This window comes from Aegilops tauschii, chromosome 7, assembly GCF_002575655.3.
Source record: "Aegilops tauschii subsp. strangulata cultivar AL8/78 chromosome 7, Aet v6.0, whole genome shotgun sequence".
Lineage (NCBI taxonomy): Eukaryota > Viridiplantae > Streptophyta > Magnoliopsida > Poales > Poaceae > Aegilops > Aegilops tauschii.
Genome location: NC_053041.3, coordinates 23,383,024 through 23,402,842, shown reverse-complemented (window position 1 = coordinate 23,402,842; position 19,819 = coordinate 23,383,024). Strand labels below are relative to the sequence as shown.

General features: G+C 46.5%; 1 protein-coding gene across 1 annotated transcript; it reads left to right on the top strand.

The window, feature by feature from the left end:
- The first annotated feature begins 244 nt into the window (after positions 1-244).
- Positions 245-1,369, top strand: LOC109743921 (uncharacterized). Its single transcript, XM_020303012.4, has one exon. The coding sequence runs from the start codon at positions 377-379 to the stop codon at positions 1,169-1,171; it is 795 nt and encodes a 264-aa protein (XP_020158601.1). The 5' UTR covers positions 245-376; the 3' UTR covers positions 1,172-1,369.
- Positions 1,370-19,819: the final 18,450 nt, after the last annotated feature.

Sequence of the window (19,819 nt, the reverse complement as noted above, 5' to 3'; positions counted from 1 at the left end):
CGGGCCCACTTGCAGAAGAGAGCTGGATAGGTGAGACCAAGCGGGGCCCAGGCGCATAGACAGGAGTGGGAACGGAAACGGCCTGCCAAGTGGTACCCAGACGCATACACAGAAGGGCTCCCGCCATTTCCATTTCGCGCCAAGCTTTTTTACCGCCATTTTCTTGGCGCCAACCCCACCTCTCTCTCTGCTCGATTTCCTGCCACGCGCGCCTCTCTTCCACCTATAAACGCCCTCACCGGCCCCTCTCTCTCCTCCATCCCCTCCGCCGCAATCCTCAACTCCCCACCTTCATTCAGATCCACAGAGCAGCAGAGAGATCGCCGGAGTATCAGGCCGAGGAAGAAGTCTTCAGCCAGCCGGATCTCAAGTCACCATGGTGGTCGCGCTCGGCCCCGGCAGGTTCTACGGCGGCGGCCTCCCGCGCCCGCGCGTCTTCCCCGGCGACCGCGTCGACCCGCCGGCGCCTGTCACCGACGCGCTGCTCTGCTGGGCGCGCGACGCGCACTGGTCCATGGGCGGGCTCGGCGCCAAGCGCCTCCGCCTGCAGGGCCGCATCGAGGGCAACCTCGTCAAGCTCCGCCGCACCGCCCGCCGCGACGCCAGGGTCTCCGCCAACTCCGCCAAGGCCGCAAAGTCGAAGGTCCGCGCCGCGGGGCATGGGCCCGCCCCGGCCACTCTCGACGACGCGCTCGGCTCCGACGACGACGACTCGGAGGACGAGGCGGAGGTCGCGGCCCAGGAGAAGGCGATGCGGCGCGAGGTCGTGGACGACGACGAGGACTCCGAGTCGAGCGAGTCGGAGGGTGAGGGGGTGCCGCTCGTCACCATCGCTGCCGCCGCCAAGAGGAAGCGCGTCAGGAAGCTCTCCGACGAGTTCGACCGCATCGCCGCCGCGCAGCTGGAGGGCGGCGGGAAGAAGAAGCCCGTGGCCGTGGCTCCGACAAAGGCCCCGCTGAGGAAGAAGGCCGTCGCTGCTCCTGCTCCGGCCGCTGAGGCACCGGCGAAGAAGTCGCTGAAGAGGAAGGCGGCGGCGGCGCCTGCTGGGGCTGCGGCGAGGACGTCGCCGAAGAGGAAGACCGCTGAGGCGCCGGCGGCGAAGACATCACCGAAGAGGAAGACCGCTGAGGCGCCGGCGGCAAGGAGGACCTCGCCGAGGTCGAAGTACTGATGGATAGGTGCCCGTTTCCATTTGCAATCCCTGTTCTTGGTTCTAGCGATTGTGGTGTGATCTTGGAGAGGCAGCATGCCGTGTGTTCGTCGAAATGCTTGAATGCAATCTGTCATGCTTCTTTCTGTATATGAATCAAATCCCTCAAATGTCGCTGGTAAACTCTGAATTGTCTTGAAATAATAGTTCCTGCACTGAGATCTGAAAGTCTTCCTAAAATAACATTTGATGTATTGAGGCGTGGTCTGGAGATGCGATTGCTGAGATCTGAAAATCAAGTGTCCATGTTTCTTTCTATATCTGAATCAAATTCCTTCAGTATTGTCTGATCAACCCTGAACATAAGTATGTTCCCGTACTGTGATCTTAAGTAAATACTGAAATAATTCTAGTACTGTGATCTGAAAATCTTTGATGCTGTTTCTTACATTTTGTTTATCAGGTTAGTTGGTGCTATGACGCCAACCTCCTCTCTTGGTCACCAACACCTCGCGCCTCCGTGCGGCCTCCACTCCCCTCGAGCCAGACGGCCTCCGCCTTTCGTGGATCCGGACAACGCTCCATGCCCCATTATGCGCCCCTCTCCACAGCATCGCCCCTCCTCTGCTCTGGGCCGATGCACCTGAGCAAAGGTTGTCACTCGCCGTAGCCTTCAGGCATGGTCCCTCGCTGTAGTGATTTGCTTTCAGGCTCCACGATCCTCGGTGTTGCGTCAATAAGGAGGCTCCTGTGCTCTGGCCGTGGTTGCTCTGCATTGGCCTACTCAGGGCTTGTCTCCTGGAGAACTCCTGATTTGGTTTTCCAAGCCCGACGATGGTGATGTCCGTGACACTATTGCCTTATTGAAGGCGTCGTCGTGGAGTTTTCTCTTGAGCAGACTGCGGCTGTCGGGGACTCTTGGTTTTGATCGAAAGTTCAGTGATGACTACTATTGTTGAGTACCCCTGTATTCACCCTTGCCACAACAAACATGGCAGCTTCGTTGGAACAAGTATGGTGTGGATGACGTTAGCTTGGTTGCACTTCAGATAGCAGTCTGGGCAGGGTCATGGACACCATTTGCTTTACTTCGAGCCTTCTTAAGGGAATTTGCAATCTTACCTATATAAGGTTTATTCACTTCCATTGCATGAATTAAACTATATTCCTGTTAGAAATGATTAGAAATCTCTCGGTCTATTTGTCTTTCTTTGTACAAGTTTGATGGATCCAAGAGAGAGTCATGTGTGTTGATTGGGTTCAATCTTGCGAGTAATCTACCCCGATGATAGAGTGAAAAAAACTTGTGGTGTGTTGTTGCCGCTACGACAAAAAGATGATTGTGTGCTTGTCCTTTGAAAGCAGGGTGAAGACAATATATCATCAACATCATATCGTTATGCTTAATGTAGTTCTTTGATTTTTTACTTAATACTTGGAAATGCATGCTGGATAGCAATATTGAGGTGGAGTATTAGCTGTAGATGTAGTTGGATTAATGATCTATGGATGTCCGGACATGATGCCTATATGCAATTATGCTATGTGTAGTCATAATCATAAAAACTGTTATTTAATTTATACACAAGTTTAATTTATTCACCACACCTTGCTATTTCTTTTTAAGAGAAACTACTGGTGAACCTATGGATCCGAGTCCATTCTTTTCCCATTGCATCAACCTTGATAACTTTTTTGTACTTTCTTTTCAAATTGTTTATTTGTTTTCCTTGCAATCCTATTGTTTCAAACACAAAATGCATTAACTCTTGTAACTAGCAAGGCTAGTAAGACTGTCAATCTTACTAGTGTTGTTGGGGACCAAGACAGGTTTTGTATCTGTGTGTGCAAATACTTATCATTGCTTGTAGTTCAAGGCTCCTACTGGTTCGATAAACCTTAAGGTCATCCACTTTGAGGGGGGGGGGGGGGGGGGGTTGTTGTTTGCTACAAACCCTTGCACTTGTGGGTTCAACGCCATCCTACCTAAGAAGAAGCATTCAACAGTATGTCACACTTGGGAAAATCTAAGAAAAATGCTTTCGTCCACAAGTTTGGGGCCTTGCCATCCAGCCAGTTGTAAGAAAAATCTAAGAAAAATGCTTTCGTCCACAAAGCTGGAGAGGTGTGTATACGTAGGGAGCCAGTTTGGGGCCTAGCTCCCTAGGTGACACCCATCAACAAAAATAATTGGCATGTGTCCCTTCAAGAAACCTCTTTTGCAAACATCATAGGACCAATATTATGATCAAGGTGATCCTTTGGAACCGGGTCATCCTTTTTCTTTTGCCTTGGTTGTGTAATCCCATAACATAGTATATTGTGTTGCCTCAGTGCTACTCTCCTAGCCCTGCCTAGCTTCATTCTGATAGGACAGAGATTGGACTCCTTCTGGAATTTCCTTCCAAATGTTCCCAGTTCCATTATCATATTATCTTTGAATTCTTCTAGGAACATTTCTGTTAGATACCTAACTGACAAGTGCGTTCTCGATTGTACCCCCTTATAATAATGCTTCAAATTATGTTGTCTTTTGCAACCTTGAGCTTCCAAGGACAATTTGCTTGACACACAACATTCAATCTCTCTGTCTCGTTTCTTGGGATGTAAATCTTCACTCTGTTTTTGGCTGTGTATGCAACAAGTGCATCTCTTAACTTTCTCATTTATCCAAATACTAACCTTACCATGAAGATTGGGTTACTGCTATCCATATCTGGATTAAATGCCCTAAATCTACACTAAACTTCTCAAGCTCCTCTTTGGAAAGGTTTATGTCATTATCATCCAAGGGGTCATCTTCCTCAAGGATATCTTCTTTGCTGTTCATTGTTGTCATTCAGGACTGCATCCACATTCTGAGCAAATAGGTCATCATCCCCATCTTCACAATCATAGTCACTCTAGTATAAATCGGAGTCAGATACACTGTCATCTTGTCCTTCCCCTGTTCCCATTGCTTCTCCTCCTTCCCTTGTTTCAACTAGTTCCTCCGCATCCCCTAGTTCCTCTGTCTCGCTTGCATTTGCACCATTGCCATTAGAAGTTACCTCTCCAGCTTTACCAAACCTTGGCTTTTTTCTAAGTGCCATAACCCTTGGCATTAGCAGGCATCCATTAAGTATGTCATCGCCATACAATGTTTTGATCTTGGTTTTCTCATTCACTAAGACCTCTAGTGTCTTGACTTCCCTATTTGCACTCACCATTACGACCATTGCTTCAACATTGTCTACACATACAAGACCATCCACTATGCCCTTCCCTGGCAAGCACCAGTACACCTTGATTAAGGGATTCGTAGGGTCATAGTCTAGCCTAGACAAGTAGTACTTAACTGCCCCCACTGGCCATGTCTCTGCGTGAAAGTAGCCAAACACATCATGTGGGCATCCAATGTATGATCTGTTTGCGCCTTCTCCTATGAAAATTACATTATGCTCAAACTCAAATGAAAAAATAGATGACTTTCTTCTCCATTAGGCAGTGCACAAATTGGGAAGATGCACTTCTAAATTCACAGAACAATTACTTCTAAGTGCAACATGTAATGTAAATCACTACAACAAAGCCCAGTTTATCAGTTGAACATATAAACTTACAATGTGCTCAACATATGAACATGTAGCACGACATCTATTGTGAACAACTACAACATATGAATATATGAAAATGCACTAAACATATTTCAAACATATGAACTACAAATTATTATAATTGACAATGCACTCAACAGATATATAAATAAAAATCCAGTTCAGATATGAACTGCACACTTCATAATTGACAATGCACTGACCATATGCATTGCAAGAGCACTAAACTGAACCATTCACTGTACATCACCTGAAATCTCCTATTACAACATCTAAAATCCACCCTTTTCTCATATTATAGCAAAAAAAATCAATCAAAATCCACTCAGTACCAATATGCATATAACTGAATAAATGTCATTCAATTATCTGAACTTAATAACTAAACACAACAACACGCAAATGTTTCCTCCGAATCCGCATCACACTCTTATAAATGAGTCTGCTTTCCCTCCCAAATCCCCCCAAAACATCTGAAAGATCGTGGATGTCGCCTAGAGGGGGGGGGTGAATAGGCGCTTTAAAATAATTACGGTTTAGGCTTGAACAAATGCGGAATAAACCTAGCGGTTAATTTGTCAAGCACAAAACCTACAACAACTAGGCTCACCTATGTGCACCAACAACTTATGCCAAGCAAGATAAACAACTAAGTGATAGCAAGATATATAACATGAAACACTATGGCTATCACAAAGTAGAGTGCATAAGTAAAGGACTCGGGTAAGAGATAACCGAGGCACGCAGAGACGACGATGTATCCTGAAGTTCACACCCTTGCGGATGCTAATCTCCGTTTGGAGCGGTGTGGAGGCACAATGCTCCCCAAGAAGCCACTAGGGCCACCGTAATCTCCTCATGCCCTCGCACAATGCAAGATGCTGTGATTGCACTAAGGGACCCTTGAGGGCGGTCACCGACCCGTACAATTGGCAACCCTTGAGGGTGGTCACCGAACCCGTACACTTTGGCAACCCTTGGGGGAGGTCACCGGTACTCGTCAAATTGCTCGGGGCAATCTCCACAACCTAATTGGAGACTCTGACGCTTGCCCGGAGCTTTACACCACAATGATTGAGCTCCGAACACCACCAACCGTCTAGGGCGCCAAAGTACCCAAGAGGAACAAGCTCAAGGGTACCAAGCACCCAAGAGTAATAAGCTACTCAACTTCACTTCCACGTATCACCGTGGAGAACTCAAACCGATGCACCAAATGCAATGGCAAGGGCACACAGAGTGCCCAAGTCCTTATTTCCCAAATCCCACCAAAGCAACTAATGCTAGGGAGGAAAATGAGAGGAAGAACAAAGAAGAGAACACGAAGAACTCCAAGATCTAGATCCAAGGGGTTCCCCTCACATAGAGGAGAAAGTGATTGGTGGATACGTAGATCTATATCTCCTCTCTCTTTCCCCCCCAAAACTAGCAAGAATCCATGGAGGGATTGAGAGATAGCAAGCTCGAAGAAGGTCAACAATGGGGGAAGAACTCGAGCTAAAAGGATAAAGTTCAATGGGGAAGAAGACCCCCTTTTATAGGTGGGGAAAATCCAACCGTTATGTGCTCAGCCCGCACCGCGCGGTACTACCTACCGCTTGGCTGCAACGGGTGGTACTACCACTCAGGTGAGCGGTACTACACCTGGGGACAGAGCACATAGGGGAGAGATAGAGAGAAACACCACGAGCGGTACACCGCTTATAAGAGGTACTACCGCTGAACCCGATAGAAAAAATCGCGACTCCGAAAGCAGCGGTACCACGCGCGGCACTGCCGCCCAGCTCAGCTAAGCGGTACTACCGCTCGGCTAAGCGGTACTACCGCTTGGGGTGCTACAAAGAAGCCCAAGTAAACAGTTGGAAACTAAAACATGAATTGCCATAACTTCTGCAAATGAGCTCTGAATTGAGCAAACTCAAGCTTGTTGGATAGATGACAATGAGTAGCATCAAAAGTTCCAAATAGAGGAGTGAAACCTCCAACAGAGAAGAACTGGCATAACCTCCAACATTGGAAACATCATAGAAGATGCATGTGAACTCCATTTTCGATGAACTCGAGCTTGTCATGAAGATGACCCAAAAGCTCCAAATCCCACAAGGAGAAAAACCAAACAAGAACCAAGAAAGATGATGCAATGATGCAATGGTTTCAACTCTCTACGAACGATACGATCAAGCTACCAACTTGAGACCCCCCTTGATAGTACGACAATCGATCCTATAACCCGGTCTCCCAACTACCACCATGAGACCGGTAAAATAGAAAACCTATCAAGGGCAAACCTTTGCCTTGCACATAATCCACTTGAGCTAGATGATGACGATCTTGTCCTCCTCAAGATGGACCACCTTTCTTGATTGCGTTGGGTCGATGAAGACTAGTTGATTGCTCCCCCATAATCCTCTATGGGTGAGCCACTCTTCCGCACATCTTCAAGTCCATTGTCACCACAATGGACGGCAAGCTTCAAGCACTTGATCTCCTCGTGATGCTCCACTTGACCTTGCACACCGCAATCTTGATGACGATCACCACTTGATGTCATCCTCTCCATGGGTTGTATGATATCTTCCTCTTGACGCAAGCCCATGGAAACATACATAACCCCTCATAGAACTCTCACGTAGACCATGGGTTAGTACACAAAGCGTAATGGATAATGTTTACCGTACCATGGGATCACTTGATCCCTCTCGGTACATCTTCTACGCTTTGTGTGTTGATCAACTTGAATCACTCTCTGTACTTAGTCTTGATCAACCTTGAATATTCCAACTCTCTTCATTTGGATGATGTCTTGAAGGTGAACATGAATGATCACACAATCTTCTTCTTCAAGATATGCTTGCAATAAGCTCAACACTCACATGACCAATCTTTGGATAATTCCTTAATAGCACCTTGGTCAACTCATAAACTCCTTGAAACCAACACATGGACTTCAAGAAATGCCTATGTGTTGAGAAACGTAGCATGCAATTTCAAAAAATTTCCTACGCTCACGGAAGATCTATCTAGGATATGCATAGCAACGAGAGGGGGAGAGTGTGTCTACGTACCCTCATAGACCGCAAGCGGAAGCGTTTGACAACGCGGTTGATGTAGTCGAACTTCTTCTAGCTCCAACCGATCAAGTACCGAACGTACGGCACCTTTGAGTTCTGCACATGTTCAGCTCGATGACGTCCCTCGTCCTCTTGATCCAGCAAGATGTCGAGGAAGTAGATGAGTTCCGTCAGCACGATGGCGTGGTGACGGTGATGGTGAAGTGATCTGCGCAGGGCTTCGCCTAAGCACTACGAAGATATGACCGGAGGCGTAAACTGTGGAGGGCGGGCGCCGCACACGGCTAACAATTGATGTTGTGTGTTCTAGGCGCCCCTCCCCACGTATATATAGGTGGGAGGGGGAGAGGAGCAGCAAGGGTGCGCCCCAAGTAGGAGGAATCCTACTTAGGGTCCTCCCCAATTCGGCCTCCTCCCCTTCCATATATGCCGGAGGGGGAAAGGGAAGAGGAAGGAGAGAAGGAAAATGGGGGCGGAACCCCCTCTTTCCCGTCCCCCACTCAGCCTCCTTCCATGGGGGGGGGGCACCCCTTGTGGGCTGGTGTGCTCCCCTCTTATGGCCCATATGGTCCATATCTTTCCCCCGGGGGTTCCGGTAACCCCCCGGTACTCCGATAAATACTCGATACACTCCGGAACACTTCCGGTGTCCGAATACTATCGTCCTATATATAAATCTTTACCTCTAGAGCATTTCGAGACTCATCATCATGTTCTTGATCCCATCCGGGACTCCAAACAACATTCGATCACCAAATCACATAACTCATATAATACAATATCGTCATCGAACGTTCAGCGTGCGGACCCTACGGGTTCGAGAACTATGTAGACATGACCGAGACACCTCTCCGGTCAATAACCAATAGCGGAACCTGGATGCTCATATTGGCTCCTACATATTCTACGAAGATCTTTATCGGTCGAACTGTTATGACAACATACGTTATTCCCTTTGTCCATCCGTATGTTTGCCCGAGATTCGATCGTCGGTATCTTCATACCTAATTCAATCTCGTTACCGGCAAGTCTCTTTACTGATTCCGTAATGCATCATCCTGCAACTAACTCATTAGTCACTTTGCTTGCAAGGCTTCTTATGACGTGCATTACCGAGAGGGCCCAGAGATACCTCTCCGATACTCGGAGTGACAAATCCTAATCTCGATCTATGCCAACCCAACAAACACCTTCAGAGATACCTGTAGAGCATCTTTATAATCACCCAGTTACGTTGTGACGTTTGATAGCACACAAGGCATTCCTCCGGTATCCGGGAGTTGCATAATCTCATACTCGAAGGAATATGTATTTGACATGAAGAAAGCAATAGCAATAAAACTGAACGATCATAATGCTAAGCTAACGAATGGGTCTTGTCCATCACATCATTCTCCTAATGATGTGATCCCGTTATCAAATGACAAATCATGTCCATGGTTAGGAACCTTAACCATCTTTGATCAACGAGCCAGTCAAGTAGAGGCTCACCAGGGACATAGTATTTGTCTATGTATTCATACATGTATTTAGGTTTCCGATCAATACAATTCTAGCATGAATAATAAACATTTATAGTGAATAAGGAAATATAAAATAACAACTTTATTATTGCCTCTACGACATATTTCCTTCAGTCTCCCACTTGCACTAGAGTCAATAATCTAGATTACATTATAATGATTCTAACACCCATGGAGTCTTGGTGTTGATCATGTTTTGCTCGTGGAAGAGGCTTAGTCAGCGGGTTTGCTACATTCAGATTCGTATGTATTTTGCAAATCTCTATGTCTCCCTCCTTGATTTGATCATGGATGGAGTTGAAGCGTCTCTTGATGTGTTTGGTTCTTTTGTGAAATCTGGATTCCTTTGCATAGGCAATTGCCCCAGTATTGTCACAAAATATTTTCATTAGACCCGATGCACTAGGTATTACACCTAGATCGGATATGAACTCCTTCATCCAGACTCCTTCATTTGCTGCTTCCGAAGCAGCTATGTACTCCGCTTCACACGTAGATCCCGCCACGACGCTCTGCTTGGAACTGCACCAACTAACAGCTCCACCATTCAAAATAAATACGTATCCGGTTTGTGACTTGGAGTCCTCCGGATCAGTGTCAAAACTAGCATCGACGTAACCATTTACGACGAGCTCTTTGTCACCTCCATAAACGAGAAACATATCCTTCGTCCTTTTCAGGTACTTCAGGATGTTATTGACCGCTGCCAGTGATCCACTCCTGGATTACTTTGGTACCTCCCTGCCAGACTTATGGCAAGGCACACATCAGGTTTGGTACACAGCATAACATACATGATAGAACCTATGGCGGAGGCATAGGGAATGACTTTCATTTTCTCTCTATCTTCTGCAGTGGTCGGGCATTGAGTTCGACTCAATTTCACACCTTGTAACACAGGCAAGAACTCTTTCTTTGACTGATGCATTTTGAACTTCTTCAAAACTTTATCAAGGTATGTGCTTTGTGAAAGTCCTATTTAGCATCTTGATCTATCTCTATAGATCTTGATGCCCAATATATAAGTAGCTTCACCGAGGTCTTTCATTGAAAAACTTTTATTCAAGTATCCTTTTATGCTATCCAGAAATTCTACAGCATTTCCAATCAACAATATGTCATCCACATATAATATTAGAAATGCTATAGAGCTCCCACTCACTTTCTTGTAAATACAGGCTTCTCCGAAAGTCTGTATAAAATGATATGCTTTGATCACCTCATCAAAGCGTATATTCCAACTCCGAGATGCTTGCACCAGTCCATAGATGGATCGCTGGAGCTTGCACACTTTGTTAGCACCTTTAGGATCGACAAAACCTTATGGTTGCATCATATACAACTCTTCTTTGAGAAATCCATTAAGGAATGCAGTTTTGACGTTCATTTGCCAGATTTCATAATCATAAAATGCGGCAATTGCTAACATGATTCGGACAAACTTAAGCATCGCTACGGGTGAGAAAGTCTCATCGTAGTCAACTCCTTGAACTTGTCAAAAACCTTTCGCCACAAGTCGAGCTTTGTAGACAGTAACATTACCATCAGCGTCAGTCTTCTTCTTGAAGATCCATTTATTCTCTATGGCTCGCCGATCATCCGGCAAGTCCACCAAAGTCCATACTTTGTTCTCATACATGGATCCTATCTCAGATTTCATGGCCTCAAGCCATTTATCAGAATCTGGGCTCATCATAGCTTCTTCATAGTTCGTAGGTTCGCCATGGTCTAGTAATATGACTTCCAGGACATGATTGCCGTACCACTCTGGTGCAGATCGTGCTCTGGTTGACCTATGAGGCTCAGTAGTAACTTGATCTGAAGTTTCATGATCATCATCATTAGCTTCCTCTCTAGTTGGTGTAGGCATCACTGGAACGGTTTTCTGTGATGAGCTACTTTCCAATTTGAGAGAAGGTACAATTACCTCATTAAGTTCTACTTTCCTCCGACTCACTTCTTTCGAGAGAAACTCCTTCTCTAGAAATGTTCCATTCTTGGCAACAAAGATCTTTCCTTCGGATCTGTGGTAGAAGGTGTACCCAATTGTTTCCTTAGGGTATCCTATGAAGGCGCACTTCTCTGATTTGGGTTCGAGCTTATCAGGCTGAAGCCTTTTGACATAAGTGTCGCAACCCCAAACTTTAAGAAACGACAGCTTAGGTTTCTTGCCAAACCACACTTCATACAGTGTCGTCTTAACGGATTTAGACGGTGCCCTATTTAACGTGAATGCAGCTGTCTCTAATGCATAACCCCAAAACGATAGTGGTAAATCGGTAAGAGACATCATAGATCGCACCATATCTAATAAAGTGCGGTTACGACGTTCGGACACACCATTACGCTGTGGTGTTCCAAGTGGCTTGAGTTGTGAAACTATTCCACATTGTTTTAAATGAACGCCAAACTCGTAATTCGAATATTCGCCTCCGCGATCAGATCATAGAAACTTTATTTTCTTGTTACGATGATTCTCCACTTCACTGTGAAGTTCTTTGAACTTTTCAAATGTTTCAGACTTGTGTTTCATTAAGTAGATATACCCATATCTGCTCAAATCATCTGTGAAGGTCAGAAAATAACGATACCCGCCGCGAGCCTCAACACTCATCGGACCGCATACATCGGTATGTATTATTTCCAATAAGTCATTGGCTCGCTCCATTATTCTGGAGAATGGAGTTTTAGTCATCTTGCCCATGAGGCATGGTTCGCAAGTATCAAATGATTCATAATCAAGTGATTCCAAAAGTCCATCTGCATGGAGTTTCTTCTTGCACTTTACACCAATATGACCTAAACGGCAGTGCCACAAATATGTTGCACTATCATTATCAACTTTGCATATTTTGGCATCAATATTATGAATATGTGTATCACCACAATCGAGATTCAACAAAAATAGACCACTCTTCAAGGGTGCATGACCATAAAAGATATTACTCATATAAATAGAACAATCATTATTCTCCGATTTAAATGAATAACCGTCTCACACTAAACAAGATCCATATATAGTGTTCATGCGCAACGCTGGCACCAAATAACAATTATTCAGGTCTAAAACTAATCCCGAAGGTAGATGTAGAGGTAGCGTGCCGACGGCGATCACATCGACCTTGGAACCATGCCCGACGCGCATCGTCACCTCGTCTTAGCCAATCTTCGTTTAATCCGTAGCCCCTGTTTCGAGTCACAAATATGAGCAATCGAACCAGTATCAAATACCCAGGCTCTACTACGAGCATTAGTAAGGTACACATAAATAACATGTATATCAAATATACCTTTTCACTTTGCCATCCTTCTTATCCGCCAAATACTTGGGGCAGTTCCGCTTCCAGTGACCAGTCCCGTTGTAGTAGAAGCACTCAGTTTCAGGCTTGGGTCCAGCTTTGGGCTTCTTCCCGGGAGTGGCAACTTGCTTGTCATTCTTCTTGAAGTTTCCCTTCTTTCCCTTGCCATTTTTCTTGAAATTAGTGGTCTTGTTAACCATCAACACTTGATGCTCCTTCTTGATTTCTACCTCCGCAGCTTTGAGCATTGCGAAGATCTCGGGAATTGTCTTCTCCATCCCTTGCATATTATAGTTCATCACGAAGCCTTTGTAGCTTGGTGGCAGTGATTGGAGAACTCTGTCAATAACACTATCATCTGGAAGATTAACTCCCAGCTGAGTCAAGTGGTTATGATGCCCAGACATTTTGAGTATGTGTTCACTGACAGAACTGTTCTCCTCCATATCTTGCAGCTATAGAACTTGTTGGAGACTTCATATCTCTCAACTCGGACATTTGCTTGAAATATTAACTTCAACTCTTGGAACATCTCATATGCTCCATGACGTTCAAAACGTCTTTGAAGTCCCGATTCTAAGCCGTAAAACATGGCACATTGAACTATCGAGTAGTCATCAACACGCGACTGCAAGGCGTTCACAACGTCCATAGTTGCTGGAGGGGGTGGCACACCTAGCGATGCATCAAGGACATAATATTTTTTTGTGCAGCAATGAGGATAATCCTCAAGTTACAGACCCAATCTGTGTAGTTGCTACCATCATCTTTCAACTTAGCTTTACTAACGCATTAAAATTCAAGGGAACGGTAGCATGAGCCATTGATCTACAACATAGATATGCAAATACTATCAGGACTAAGTTCATGATAAATTAAGTTCAATTAATCAAATTACTTAAGAACTCCCACTTAGATAGACATCCGTCAAGTCATCTAAATGATACGTGATCCAAATCAACTAAACCATGTACGATCATCACGTGAGATGAAGTAGTCATCAATGGTGAACATCTCTATGTTGATCATATCTACTATATGATTCACGTTCGACCTTTCGGTCTCCAGTGTTCCGAGGCCATGTCTGTACATGCTAGGCTCGTCAAGTTTAACCCGAGTATTCCGCATGTGCAAAACTGTCTTGTACCCCTTGTATGTGAACGTAGAGTCTATCACACCCGATCATCACGTGGTGTCTCAACACGACGAACTGTCGCAGCGATGCATACTCAGGGAGAACACTTATACCTTGAAATTTAGTTAAGGGACCATCTTATAATGCTACCGCCGTACTAAGCAAAATAAGATGCATATAAAAGATAAACATCACATGCAATCAAAATATGTGACTTGATATGGCCATCATCATCTTGTGCTTTTGATCTCCATCTCCAAAGCATCGTCATGATCTCCATCGTCACTGGCTCGACACCTTGATCTCCATCGTTGCGTCGTGGTCGTCTCGCCAACTATTGGTTCTACAACTATTGCTAACGCATAGTGATAAAGTAAAGCAATTACATGGCGTTTGCACTTCATACAATAAAGAGACAACCATAAGGCTCCTGCCGGTTGCCGATAACTTATACAAAACATGATCATCTCATACAATAACGTATATCACATCATGTCTTGACCATATCATATCACAACATGCCCTGCAAAAACAAGTTAGACGTCCTCTAATTTGTTGTTGCAAGTTTTATGTGGCTGCTACGGGCTTCTACCAAGAACCGTTCTTACCTACGCATCAAAACCACAACGGTGATTTATCAAGTTTGCTGTTTTAACCTTCAACAAGGACCGGCCGCAGTGAAATTTGATTCAACTAAAGTAGGAGAAACAGACACCCGCCAGCCACCTTTATGCAAACTAGTGGCATGTCTGTCGGTGGAACCGGTCTCATGAACGTGGTCATGTAAGGTTGGTCCGGGCCGCTTCATCCAACAATACCGCCGAATCAAAATAAGACATTGGTGGTAAGCAGTATGACGATCACCGCCCACAACTCTTTGTGTTATACTCATGCATATATCTACGCATAGACCTGGCCCGGATGCCACTGTTGGGAAACATAGCATGCAATTTCAAAAAAATTCCTACGCTCACGCAAGATCTATCTAGGAGATGCATAGCAACGAGAGGGGGAGAGTGTGCTCGTAGACCGTAAGCGGAAGCGTTTGACAACACGGTTGATGTAGTCGAACTTCTTCTAGCTCCGACCGATCAAGTACCAAACGTACGACACCTCCGAGTTCTGCACACGTTCAGCTCGATGACGTCCCTCGTCCTCTTGATCCAGCAAGATGTTGAGGAAGTAGATGAGTTCCGTTAGCACGATGGCATGGTGACGGTGATGGTGAAGTGATCCGCGTAGGGCTTCGCCTAAGCACTACGAAGATATGACCGGAGGCGTAAACTGTGGAGGGGGCACCGCACACGGCTAACAATTGATGTTGTGTGTTCTAGGTGCCCCCTCCCCACGCATATATAGGTGGGAGGGGGAGGGGAGCAGCAAGGGTGTGGGGTTCTCCCCAATTCGGCCTCCCCCTTCCATATTTGCCGGTGGGGGAAAGGGAAGAGGAAGGAGAGAAGGAAAAGGGGGGGGGGGCGAACCCCCTCTTCCCCTTCCCCACTCGGCCTCCTTCCATGGGGGGGGGGTGTCGGTGTCAAAACCGGCGGATCTCGGGTAGGGGGTCCCGAACTGTGCGTCTAAGGCTAATGGTAACAGGAGGCAGGGGACACAATGTTTACCCAGGTTCGGGCCCTCTCTATGGAGGTAATACCCTACTTCCTGCTTGATTGATCTTGATGATATGAGTATTACAAGAGTCGATCTACCACGAGATCGTAGAGGCTAAACCCTAGAAGCTAGCCTATGATTATGATTGTTGTTATATCTATCTACTAGCCTGGCCTTGGTTTATATAATGCACCAGAGGCCTAGGATAACAAGAGTCCTAGCCGAATACGCCGGTGGGGAGGAGTCCTTGTCTTGATCACCAAGTCTTGTGGAATCTTCCTTGTATGCGGCAGCTGTCCGAACTGGCCCATGAGTATACGGCCATGGGGGTCCTCGGCCCAATCTAACAGATCGGGAGATGACGTGGTGAGTACCCCCTAGTCCAGGACACCGTCAGTAACCCCCTGAACCGGTCTTCAAGTTAGGGACGCTCCTTGATTCTTCCAAACTGTTCTTCATCTTCGGTCGTCGGTCTTGAAAACTGGTTCAACAAATTTTCCCATCATCTGTCTTGAGGATTGCCGAGCTAAATCTGACGAGTTTATACGTCGGGTATCCGAAGAGCCCTTCAAGTCTTCGACCTTTATCAATGCCTTGTTATTTTTATGCCACACCTCGGGTTTGAAGTTGTTCCCGTGCGGCGGTGTCCTCTTGCATCCGAGCCCCAATGCCGGACTGCATTCAAGGTATCCTTTGCAGCCAAGCACCAACGCCGGACTGTGTCCAAGCTCCAACGCCGGACTGTATCCGAGCTCCAACGCCGGACTATATCCGAGGTGTCATAGATCACCTTGGTTCAAAAAAGTTGAAGGAGTTTAGCCGAGCTTAATGCCGGAAATGCCCTCTATGGAGCCAGCCACTGGCGCCCGAGCTTTATGCCGGACTGCTTCCGAGGTGGTGCACCACCCGACAGCGGGCTGATTTTTTGTGAATATTTTTGATTGGTGCAATTTATTCTCTGCCGAGATACATGGCCGGTATATGTATATCCAGTAGCCCTCAAGGTGTGTGTCAGTCTAAAACCCGAGATGCACCTGAAGGAAAACATAAAACTACTGATCCTAGTAGCCCCTGAGACTCAGCTCGATTTGCGAAATCGGCCTGAGGATCAACTCCTAGCTCGGCATCATACATAGGAATAGAAACGCAGTGTAATATATTAGAAATAATAATGATCAGCGGATGGGCCCCTGAGAGAGGGTCGTGAGAAGTCGCCGTGATATATTAGAAATAATAATAATGACTAAGAAGAACAACACTTATTATAAGACGGCTCATATAAATTTAAGAGCCCCCAAGTGACTTGGGTAAAAGAATTTTATGTATAATGATTGTATGTACCGAAGTACTAATATCATATCTTTGTTCACTCGAACTTTAAACGCGTCTTAACCGACCGTCGGTTTCTCCCTCTTCGGTCAAGGACCGAAAAGTGTTATGTACTCCACCTGTCGAAAATATCGACGGTGTTTCCGATAACCAGGCAATCAGGCCATAAGGCTGTAACAGACAAAGCGCGCTCAGGGAACTTATGCTATATTACTGACGAAGTGTAAGAAGCATCTTCGAAGAAAATAGTACCCCCACCGATACCTTTCTTCGGTTGCTCATTGTTACTATGAGACTTGTGCAATAGATTTTTTGTACTCATGAGTTCCGTTGTGTGCCGACCATAATTGAAAACAATAAGAGCGCTACCTTTCGGCTTCACCCAGTCTGAGGTCCGAGCTCGGATGACCCATTCGTGACAATCGCAGAGGTGCTCCCTTTACTCCCTAGCCGAACAATCGGGAACGTAGGGGTAAACACAAGAGCGAGGCAACCCAGCTTGCAAATCGCTTAAGTCAATATGGTGCATATTGTGGCGTAATACACGAACAAGGAACGAAGCCGTGCATGTATAATCATATGCAAGAGGAAAGACTTCATGAAGGAAGCCCCCAAGTGAACTGGGTATTTGAATTTGTGTGTCACAAACAAGGTTATGACAAGGAATTTTTTCACAAACAACTTTTTGCCAAAAAAGTATAATGCTCGGTCGAACCGAACACAAGTTAAAAATTTAAAACTTTGAGCATGAAAGCGACTTAGCTGGTTAATGTGTTCGGCATTGATGACGCGGTCCGAGCTTGATGCGGGACAGGGTTCCATCCCCCAAGCCGGTCCCGAGGTGGCGGAGCGAAGAGCTCGGCACTCCGAAGTGGTGTCAAAGCACGACCAATGCAGGCCGGCAGAGTGACGCCGAAGTCCCTGGCGTGGGTTAATGAGGTGTTGACGAAGCCCCCCGTCCAGCCGAGGTGACGTGTTATGTCAGTACGCCGAGTTGACGATACTGCCCGACCCGGATCATTTTCCCGTGCACAAAAAATAGTGCAAACCGGAGATAATAGTAATAATAATAATTAAAAAAATTTGTTGCATAATATATAATTTATGCAAAGTGTGTAATAAAAGAAAATATGGCCTACGCGCCGAACACTCGATGAGGTAGAGCTTTCTCGGCGATGCCGAAGTCTCAGAGGCAACCAAACACGTCGGTATGGCAACACGACCAACGAGGTGATCACGCGAGCCGATTTACCCCGATTGGGACGACGGTGTCGGCTTGCTGAAGAGACCACGTGACGCAGTGGAAGTCCATTACTTCATAGGTCGGTCCGAGTTCCGGATGCGGCGTTCGCCGAACTATGTACGGAAACTGACCGAACCACCATGCGACCGTCGTTAGTGCGGCCACCATTCGATAGACCTGTGTACATATGATGGAACAAACCAGAGTAATAATTTCTTGGAAAAAATAAACCCAAACAAGCAAAAATTACTAGGATTAATAGCACCTGGTTTATTTGTTGTAGCAATCCGAAGAAAGGTGACTCCCAAAATTGGGACTCGATCCGCACACCCATTGCCTGACGGGCAATAAAGCGACGGGATGGCGACGCTGGCAAAGGTCGGCTTGCCGAGGCAAAGCCCTCGGTCCAGCCAACGTGACGAGGCGGGTCAGCTAGTGACGCCGAAGTCTCCGGAGTAGGTTGATGAAGAGGTGGCGGAGCCCCCGGTCCAGCCGAGATGTCGAAGCCTCGATGTCAGCCGATGAGTCGAGACATCGGCTTGAAAAAGCAACAATGTGGCCCTGCCGATGTCGGTCGTGATGTGGTCAATGCCGGCTTGATGAAGTGACCGTGCGGCGATGCCGGTGTGCCTGCTCCGTGTAATCCGTGGGGCGGTGATGTTGGTGATGATTTATCCTTCGCGATGCCGAACTCTTGTTCGGCTTGCCGAGATGATGATCCGAAGAAGTTGAGCTCGGCTCAATAAAGTGACAACGTGTCTAGCGCAGGTCGACAGCCGTAGAGCAACGTTGTCGGGCTGGTTTGACACCAGCACGATGGTGAAGATCATATTGGAGAAGACTTCAAAATTAGCGGGATATGTTTGGGAACAACACACAATACCCCATACAAAACTTCCTTCAAAAAGGATGTCCGAAATCCTGTTCATAAAAAAGATGAATTCGGGTCGGATTCGTCCTCGCGCAGAAAATAGATCTGAAAAGTGATGCACTAATCGGAAGGTTCCCGGAGTTTGGACGGTCGGATCGAGCTGACATTTTGAGGGGTGGTAGATATAAGAATTCCGCAGCCGATCAACGGTTGGATCTTCCAAAGGACGTCCGAGCTAGAAGCTGGACACCACGCCCTAAACTCGTCCAGATTCCCGTCCAGTTTAGACACGGCTCCGGTATATCGTGGATTGCCAGAGATCCCTCCATCGGAACTCGACGAAATTTTCCAGGGTTGTTGTAGACTCAATTCCGCACAATTCCACCGAAGCAATCGTTAAAACGACACTTGAGGAGGCGGTCGCGGCGGATACAAGTTCGCTGTCCAGAAAAAAAGCACGGTCGCCCGAGGGCAATGTTGACGTTGAGCCCCCGGGCTCCCTGGATGATTCCTCCATGATCTTGATAGAGATCGGAGTTGATGTTGATGAAGGCCCTCATCCGAACATGACGATTGGAGGTAGGGCGCAGTCCTCGGTCTAGCCAAGGTGACCAGCCGAGCCGGTGACGAAGAAGCCGACGTCGCAGTTGATCTGCAGTCGAGCCATTGATCCTTTTGCCGATCACACAGCGGAACTCTTAATGAAAGCACCAATGTCGGTGTCAAAACCGGCGGATCTCGGGTAGGGGGTCCCGAACTGTGCGTCTAAGGCTAATGGTAACAGGAGGCAGGGGACACAATATTTACCCAGGTTCGGGCCCTCTCTATGAAGGTAATACCCTACTTCCTTCTTGATTGATTTTGATGATATGAGTATTACAAGAGTTGATCTACCACGAGATCGTAGAGGCTAAACCCTAGAAACTAGCCCATGATTATGATTGTCGTTATATCTATCGACTAGCCTGGCCTCGGTTTATATAATGCACCAGAG